The 9,917-nt window shown below is 38.7% G+C and overlaps 1 protein-coding gene across 2 annotated transcripts; it reads left to right on the top strand.

Moving 5' to 3' along the window:
• The first annotated feature begins 439 nt into the window (after window positions 1-439).
• On the top strand, window positions 440-9,142 carry LOC110458886 (uncharacterized methyltransferase-like C25B8.10). 2 transcript variants are annotated; one of them, XM_021510845.1, is made up of 7 exons: window positions 440-908; window positions 2,889-2,982; window positions 3,553-3,629; window positions 4,612-4,737; window positions 5,955-6,045; window positions 8,424-8,605; window positions 8,877-9,142. In XM_021510845.1, exons 1-7 carry the CDS (start codon window positions 804-806, stop codon window positions 9,060-9,062), a joined length of 861 nt encoding a protein of 286 aa, XP_021366520.1. In that variant the 5' UTR covers window positions 440-803; the 3' UTR covers window positions 9,063-9,142. The 2 variants fall into 2 exon arrangements, with proteins under 2 accessions (XP_021366520.1, XP_021366521.1); XM_021510846.1 differs by lacking the exon at window positions 440-908 and adding an exon at window positions 1,159-1,476.
• Window positions 9,143-9,917: the final 775 nt, after the last annotated feature.

The raw sequence follows: 9,917 nt of genomic DNA on the forward strand, positions 1-9,917 counted from the left end.
TATTTTGAAAGAAAACTAGAAATTGGAAATCTCTAATCGTCACTTGGTAACAACGGTTGTCATTCATTGCAGGGAAGACTTTTACTGTACAAAATAGTTGTATTTTTCTTATTTTTGACTTGAGCAAGTCTGTTATGAAGTGGGCCTGCATTTGATAAGCGCCGGTCGACTCCCTAGGCAGGTGCATTGTTCAATTTAATTAAATGTTACGCAAACTGGCTACACGACGAACGCCAAGGCAGTCAATATTTATTGATGTCAGCTAAAGATAGTGACTCATGTTAAAATTATGTTGGTACACTAAATTCGAATATATGACGGTCACATGACCAGCGTACAACGATCCACTGGGCAACCGACTTTTCGAACAGGCCTGTGGATTATATGGTAAAGCTTCCTTTTCGAGTCAGTATCTAGAATGAAAGATAGATGATAACAGGAGAGACAGAAAGCCAGTTGTCTTGTTAGAGTTGAGAAAAGCTTACTTGTTTATTGAGGTCAAACGTACGAGGAGAATGTGGGCGACACATGTGTGACAAAGTACAACTGTAAAAGTAGATATCGTCACATCTAGGTCGAAGTTCATAGAGTATTTTGTCAGTACTGTTTACACGCGCGCCCCCTGGTGAGTAGTGTCGCGGCGGAACCCAATGGGAAGGCAATACTTGTCGACATACTAGCACATTTTGAGAGGACAAGTTAAATATTTGCCTTATCTACTCGTTGGCTGACTCTGCATATTAGAACCTGACTGTGTACACATAATTCGCATGTCATAGCACGCGTTTTTCAACTTTGAGTCCATGTTGATAAGATATCCGCGAAGAGCTAGATTACATCAGCTCAAAAGAACAATGTCAGAGACAGCAAACGCGATGTTTAAGATCGTCAAAGAAGGTTTTACAGATGTAAGTACCCAAAAACTGATAAATCATACATTAAAAGTTTGGTTAGCTTGTCGAAATCTACTTATTGCTTTACGTGATGTTCATAATGCCAATGCTTTCCAATAAGAGTTCCGTGTGGGTTTTTTTGTATACAAAATAATATGCTTTTACTACTGCTTTCATGTGTGGGAGGGTAGGTTGTTTACTTCTCACATTTGTATTACTTTGTTAAGTATAATTGTTGTTTATGATTTAGAGACATGGCTCTGTTACTTTCTGTGTTATTCACCCTTATGTAGGGTAGGGCTTTTCGTTCAGTGTAGGATTCCTGGCGATCAGCTGCTACGATACCGGTGCTGAAATCTGTGTGTTTACACTTTTGAGACGGCCGGAAGTGGGTGATAGTAATAACAGGAATAGGTTCCCGCTCCTTGCTCACATGCTTTTAGATGATGAGGCTGGGTTCGAGATTAACAGTTGATCACTCATCTTCGAGGCTATTTGGTGGGGGGAGCAGGGGGTATAAAACAGCCGGTCCGGGCGGGGATCAGTGTCTTGACAGGGTCGGTGAACCGACCCACAGCTTCAGGTGAGGTAAACCTTACCGCTTCATGCGCTGTTAACAGTGCAACCTAGGCCAAGGCGCTGCTAACAGTACCAATACCTAACTACTATGTGGAGTTATCTTTCCTTGGATTTAACAGTATAGAGTGCTATAGGGACCACCGTATATGTATGACTGAATAGTCAGGGGCTTCGGGCTTAGACATCGATACATAGTGGTTCGCTGTAGATCTATAGGTATCTAGGGGTACTTGGTTGTAGTTTACTGATATTGGTAGTACTGTTAGGCAGGATAGGCCATTGTTTTACATAGGAATTGAGTTACTTAACATTAGCTGTCACTGTTCGACGCTAGTGTTATGATCTTCCGTTGTTAAACTTGTTATATATATTCATTCCGTCTTGTTAATAAACAGTTACTTGTATTTTATACCCATTGTTACGTTATTGAATCAATTGCTGGTATTACCACTACATCCAGCGATCGAACCTGTAGTGAAAACAGGTCTGTAACCTGACGAAATAGGCGAGGTCTAGAGAGGACTGCAGGGGAAGTTGTCGACTCGTTACCATTGCTAAAAACTATACGATCACGAAACGGATTTAACCGAGTGACAACGGATGCAAAACCCTCTCTGGACCTCCCCCTATTACACATGTTATCGCGGTTATTTATCTATTTTTTATTTTCTTGATAGAATATTGGATACATTTTTATTTTACCGTAAGCTAACCAGTAACCAGGCTTTTAATGAGTAGGCCCTGCTTCTTCCAGACGCCGTCATAACATGAGAAACCTAACTATTTTTAAGTACCACATCATTCTGTCCTCATTTTGCGACAATGTAATGTTTTATTTGAACATGTGTGTTGGGTGGAGGTCGGATGGGAGATGGGTGTGTGCGTGGGAGTTGCGGGGAAGGGGAACGATTGGAAAGGGGAGGGAAAGGTATAGATAAGCGTGTAGTTTTGAGTGGTTAATTCATATCCAAAGATGAAATAATTTGAAAAATTACTGGACCGTGTGCTGTAGAGTTCTTCCTTTTTACGCTTGGTCCTAATTTTCGCGTTAATTCACACTGCTCATCGATCTCATAAATTAAAAGTATCAAAAATATTCTAAAACACAGATATTTCAAGACAATTACTTACGTAATGCAGTATATCAAACGTTTTCCCCTAAGGCAATATATGTTGTTGTTTTTTAATGATAGGCATCATAGGTTTTATTTTTTTTAAGAAATTTATGCGTCGATTTCTCCTACATAAAATATCAAATATGCTATTAAGAATAATGAAATCAGATAAGTTCGATAGTTTGGTGAATTTTCGATATATCAACAGATGTTTTATTTTTATTTTTACAGAGCCAGGTGTATATTGAAGAACTGAAATGAAAATTCTTATGGCATTTATACACATTTTTACATTCTTTAGGGTTCTCATTACGACAAATACAGACCCGACTACACACCGGAAACGACGTCAGCAATCTTACGTATGCTCACTGCTGAGCATGGTGTCAGTGCAGGTGACAATAAACTATACATCTGTATATATGTAATAAATGCATTGTGAACTATGTTGTAAAGCATAGTACCTTTAACAAAACACGTAGTTTTAAAAAGCTCACCTAGGATAGATCAAAGTCAATAATACAGAATTAAAGGATTCCATATGGGAAGCTTACTTTTTCTTTCATTAAAATACTTTAAACTTTAAAGCAGTAGTAAATAGACTTATTTGTGGTAGGCAAACGAGTGGTAAAATTAATAAATAGAACCAAAGTCCATTCTGTTCTACCTCCGTGTCATCATGAGCATTGGAAACATTTAGTCCAGAAGAAAATATTTTAACTTTAGCACTATAAGAAATACAGTAGTACACATAAATGAACTAATATTATTTTGAAAATTATCCATTTATCATTTGTTACAGGGCAACGTTTTAAAAGCATTTTATGCGTTTCAAGTCTACAGTACAGGGGTTATAAAATACTGTAAAAATGTATTTGCGTATATTTTGGAGCTTACTCATTTCAACACCGTGAAGAATTTTTACTTTCTTACAGTATGAAAAACATTGCTGTTGTTCCTTTCAGGTGAAAACTGTGACATTCTTGAACTTGGAGCGGGAACTGGAAAGCTCACAAAGCATTTGTACAAAGCACTCCCACCCGTAAGATTTACATAATTCAACAATGTTTATTTAGAAGTGACATAATACTATTTTGTATCGCTTACTATCAAGTCTCGAATCTTCTTTAGACGCATGGTTACTTTTATATAAATATCACATTCATGAGAGGGCGATATTGCATATTTTCACCCCAAGGAAGCATTGTTGACCGAGGCGAAGCCGAGGTTAACAATGCTTTCCGAGGGGTGAAACAATGCAATATCGCCCTCTCATGAATGTGATTTTTATTTTATTATACCGAGTGTCATGTTTAGGTGTTTCACCACTTCGCCATTTTTAAAGGTCGACAAACGTTTCAGAAAAGTTTTCACTGGGATGAACCAGGGGCGCATACATTCGGCGCATGTAACAATTTTTGGAATAACACCCTGGCACTGGGACGAACCGTGCACGCATACGTTTGGCGCATGTGATATTTTTTGGAATGTCACCCTGTCTTCTTTATCTTTGTAAAACGAGCAAGTAACATTGAAAATGTTCACATCTTTCTCAACCAATCAGATTACGAGATTTTAACAGAAGGTATAATAAAGTTAGTTAGTTAGGAATATTAACGGCCCATTAATTTCAAGATACGGTTGTTATGGCAATTATATTTTAAAATAACTACTGATGAAGTAAATATAGATTTTGTCATTTGATCACTGATGTTCATTAAACAAAGAATATGACAAGCAAAGTCGATGCCAGTCGTCTTCAAATAGGAAGTGAATAGCTTCTCGCAGTAGTATCGCCGACACTTTACCACTCGATTTACTTCAGTCTTAAATTACCAATAACAACAATACAATTTGTATTAAAGATTCTGTACAAGCCTGGTGTCGTCCGTCGATGTTATTTTTTGTGATGTATAATCACGTGTGTTTTAGTAGTCATATATACGTGAACATAATATCACAAGCCAACGGGAATGTTTTTATAAGATTTCATGGTGCTGTATATATATCCTCTTTATTATTAGGACCTGAAATTTGTTGCTACTGAACCAATGTCCGAGTTCCTGACAACGCTGCGAGAACGATGCCCAGGTGTGACCACTGTCAAGTGCACGGCCGACGTTATACCTTTCCCAGACAACTCTATCCAGGTCGGTTCATAATTTTCGTTTTTTCGCCATTATTAATGAATGAGTCACAAGAACGCGTATATATGTAGTAACAAACGTAGGGGTACGAATACATGACAAAAGTACACAACATCGGCTTCTGTAAATATGTAACATGTGGCACTACATAAGTTCAAAGCAAGTCACAGCACACATAAACATACATGACTTGATAAGGGAAGAAGCTTCGTCAGAGCACTACCGTTACCGCCAAATTTCAAATGAAGATTTTCAACACTTTTGTTATGTTTTCCAGGGACCTTCGGTGATAGCTTCGTTTTGAATTGTAATTAAATGTAAGTCATCTATGACGATTAATTGTGTAATCAGTCGTGTAAAACATCTATTTGAGCACTTTTTAATGCTTATTATATAGTAAATCATGGCGGTAAAACTGCAAATTCTCCGAAAAAGTGTTTGATTAGCATCAGATCCGCGCTAATGTTAGCAGGAAAATACCCCAAACATACCCTGCCTCCAGCACATGAAGTGGACGTAGTAATATTTGAGTCGGGACATACCAAAGTCTCTCAAAATGGTAGTTGTTATTCCCTGCTTAACGTTCAGCATTGAGGGTAATGGCAACAACCGGTTCATCCGTTGTCAGTATAATGTGACCGGCCGGAATGCTGTGCTTTGTGCCTTTAGCATGGTGTTTTTTAGTGAGTTAGCACTATCAAGTCGGCATCATATCCGCGCTATTACAAAGAGGCAAGTACACAAATATCCCTGTCTCTAGCACAAAAAAACACATACACAACACACATGCAAGCACGTTCTTTAATGACCTTAGATATTAACATGACGTTGACAACATAAAACCAAATCCACATGATAACCTCACCTACTGATCATGAGTTAGCTCTCGAACAGAGGTAATTAGGACCAATTAAAAATTGAAAAAAGATGTGAAAGGAAATGAAACCAAACGGACGAAAAGGTAAAAGACAATTGTCATTTTTTGGCTAAGGTTAGTTATATCAGACCAATTGTTTTAAGAAGGTTATAATTGTAGACATTAACTGTTTCGAAAAGGAGATTTGAAATATATTATTACAGTTTCATGTTCTTAATTTAAAAATTAATAAATTATATCAATAATTTCAAGTTACATGTATATAATATACGCAAACTAAAACAATAGTGGTCTATATCCCCTCAAATTGATGCCATCTGTCATTGTATTATTTATATTTTAGGGCATTGTTGCGGCGCAGTGTTTCCACTGGTTCGCTAACGAGTCTGCTTTGACCGAAATAACTAGGGTTCTTAAACCCAAGGGGAACTTAAGTAAGTCATAACCATTCTTTATGATATGGTAACAAAATTGAATATTTGATACAAGTTGTTCATATCCCAAACTTAATGTCATTGGCTTTCACAAGCTATCATTTTACACATTGTGATAAAAAAGCTTTGAGATAAAAATAACCATGACTCCCCCGCAATAATATAAAGAACACATAGATCATTTAGTTTATCTTCAACCGTATGTAAAACTTGCAATTATCAACGTGTCTTACATCAAATTCAGAAAAAAACCATATGACGCCAATATCATGATTTCATGCTTAATATAAAACTAGAAATACCCCCTAGTATAAAGTTTGACGATAATCTGTGAAAGAATGAAGTTATTAAGTGTTAACATTGAATCGGGACGTGGCGGACATTATATTCCCCCCCCCCCCCCCACCACCTTGTAAGCTATTCAGAGAACGTTATTTGTCATGATTTTATTGTGGTTTTACGTCCTCACAACAGCTAAGACGGTAGGTGACTATAGGGCCACTCAACAGAAAGTGTACAAATGAAAAACTAATTCAACAATGAACGAATTGGTTGTAAACTGTATAGGATTTTATTATCAAAATCTATTGAGTGTAAATAATCACATATGCGAGAAACAGTAGGCCTACTCCTCTCCCGAACCTGAAGGGAAACAAGAGGCTCACCTAGATATTTAAGCAATCATGGCAAAATATTCTCCAAGTGAGATCCAAGAGAATATGCCAGATCCCAAGGCCAATCCTTGTAGCATATCTGTATAAGATTGTTCATGCCCAGCAAGTTTGTGTATGGTTATGGGGTGGGGATCTCAACTGTTTTCAAGCTGTGACTCAGAAAATAGGTCCATAGGTTGTGGCCAGACCCCATGACCAATTCTAATATCACGACTGCATTCGTCTCTTTTTTTCCCAGCGTTTGTATTTATAGTTTTGGGGTGGGGATCTCAACCGTTTCAAAGTTATGACCCAAGGGTTAAATCTGCAAAGGTGGGGCAGACCATGGGCTCAATTATAATATCATGACTGCATTCGTCTCTTTAGGCCAAACAATTGTACATATAGTTTTAGGGTGGGGGTCTTAACCATGTCGAAGTTATGACCCAGGGGTTAAGTCTCCAAGGGTGGGGCAGACCCCAGGACCATCCTGTGCATTTATTTATTTATTTATACTCAGCTATTGTATATATGGTTATAGAGTGGGGATCTCAGCTGTTTCCAAGCTGTGACTAAGAAACTAGGTCCCTAGGGGGTCGGTCAGACCCCAGGGTCTATTCTTATAACATGACTGCATTCGTCTCCTTTTGCCCAGCATTTGTATATATAGTTTTGGAGAGGGGATCTCAACCGTTTCAAAGTTATGACCCAGGGACTGTGTCTCCAAGGGTGGGGCCATACCCTAGGGCCATCCTGGAAGCAACTGTGCCTTCTTCTCTTAATACTCAGCAATTGATTTATGGTTATACGGTAGGGATCTCAACCATTTTTACAGACGAAGTCGTTTATAGCAATATAGCCAAATTGCCCCACCCCTTACCCCCCTGGGGGTTCAGCTCCATCATTTGTACAATGTTGAATCCCCACCATCTAGGGATGCTCCCAGTCAAATATGATTGATATCCATCTCTTAGTTCCAGGGAAGAAGTCGCTTAAAGCAATATAGCCAAATTACCTGCTTTTAGCCCCGCCCCACAGTCTCATGGGGGTCAGCCCCACCATTTGTGCAATTTTGAATCCCCACCACGTAGGGATGATTCCAGTCAAATATGGTTGATATCCATATCTTAGTTCCAGAGAAGAAGTCTCTTAAAGCAATATAGCCGAATTGCCCCCTTTTGGCCCCGCCCCTCAGCCCAACCATTTGTACAATTTTGAATCCCCACCACCTAGGGATGCTTCCAGTCAAATTTAGTTAAATTCCAATCAGTGGTTAAGAAGAAAAATTCGTTCAAAGAAATTGTTGACGTACAGACGACGGACGTCACGGTATGGCATAAGCTCACTTTGGTCCTTCGGACCAGGTGAGCTAATACTACTTTGTGCATGACAATAGGCGACGTCATATACGATGCCGTATCTTTACTCACTACTTAGCCTAACCAATATGTAATGTGATAATCAAGTTCGACTTTTTCGCCCGTTTTCAGTATAATGTGACCGGGCGGGAGTGTCCTGCTAGGTGTTTTCGGCAGTACGTTTCAGTGAAGTAGCACTAAAAAGTCGGCATCAGTTCCGCGCTATCACAAGGAGACAAACACGAACATATCGCAGCCACCCAAAACACAAACGCCGCATGCATCTTGCACACAGGGGAGGCCATAGCTGTTGATAGGACGTTAAACAATACTAAACATAACTAAACCAAACCTTTCCTTCCTACAGTTCTCGTTTGGAATGTGCCGAACACCGAGGTTGACTGGGTTGACGTTCTCACTAAAAAGGCTTTGACCTTTTACAACGATGACGATCCGCAGTATGTTAGGTTTTGGTGGAAAGACGCTATAGATGCATTTCCTGGACTAGGACTTAAAACCAGGAAACTACTTGACTACACCACTTCTGAGGTAAGAATACCACAAAATGAATTACCGTTGATGTAGCACGTGTTAAATATGTATCTATTAATAGTATACAAGAATCACGTAGTGTCAACTAAACTATAATTCAAATTAATGGACTCAACACCAAGTCTTGACCGAGCTAACATGTATTTAAACCCTGTTAAATGAATATGATATATGGCGAAATTTCCCATAAAACAATATGTATATTGTACGTGTCTTTGTAATATCAGATATAATGGATTACGCACTAGATATTCATTTATATCCACAGTATACAATAGATGACATGAAGACCTTTTATTCCACCACATCGACATTCGCCAGCATGTCGGCGGACGATAAGGAACACGCTCTGGGAGAATTAGAGAAGGTCGTGAGATCTCATCCATCCACAGCCGACAAGACAATTCTACAGTATCCCAGAGTTACTGATTTATTGCAATATATAAAGCAGTGAAATTAAAAACCTACCTACGTTAGTTATTATTATTTCAATTTCTATTCAAAATGCCTCAATAAACCATATTTTTTTCTGATGCCAAATATTTGCTTGTTTCTTTTAATAATTGAAATAATCATTTACCGTTGCCATTATGATTTATTTCTTACATGGTCTATTCAAACGATTTGTTTGGAATTTAAGGTCTCGAAACAGCTAGGGTCATATGAGGACGGTTGCCTGGGGAGACACCGGCTGAAACAATGAGAAGATACAAACTAAGGAAGACAGGAATAATTGGAAACGGAAAAGATCCCAAGTGCTGCTATGGGGGCTGCAGATCAATGGCGGTATATTTTAAGTCCACTAGAAGAAGAAAAAAAAACACCAGAATCTGCAGTGAGACACATTGGTCGCCTTTTACGATATACATGCATTGGGATACAGCAGGTGTATTTTGAAAAAAAGAAAGAAACTACCCCCGATTCAACAAAGACCTCCTCTCTAGTCCCCTCTAACGATCATTTGTGACGTCCTCTTAAGAGCTCAGGCCCCGCTTGTATGGAACTTCTTAACTCCGTTCTCAATGCTTAACTTTCATTATATGCTTAACATTCGTCTTTTTACCAAATTCTTAATTCTCATTCCTTAAATTTGAAGTTGAGAACGGGCAAATATTTGAAAACGGATCTTATCATGCTTTAGTTTCATTCTTAATCATGGCAGACACTCACAGAGTTCCACATCGCAAATAGAATCGGTGCCGGCATATTTGACCCCTGTGATCCTGAATAAGGATGAAGGCCATTTATTTGTACAAACTTAGTAGCCTTTCATTCTAACATGCTCCTGGCCAAATATCAATATCCTGGG

The sequence above is a fragment of the Mizuhopecten yessoensis genome, unplaced genomic scaffold (genome assembly GCF_002113885.1).
Source record: "Mizuhopecten yessoensis strain PY_sf001 unplaced genomic scaffold, ASM211388v2 scaffold9847, whole genome shotgun sequence".
Classification (NCBI taxonomy): domain Eukaryota; kingdom Metazoa; phylum Mollusca; class Bivalvia; order Pectinida; family Pectinidae; genus Mizuhopecten; species Mizuhopecten yessoensis.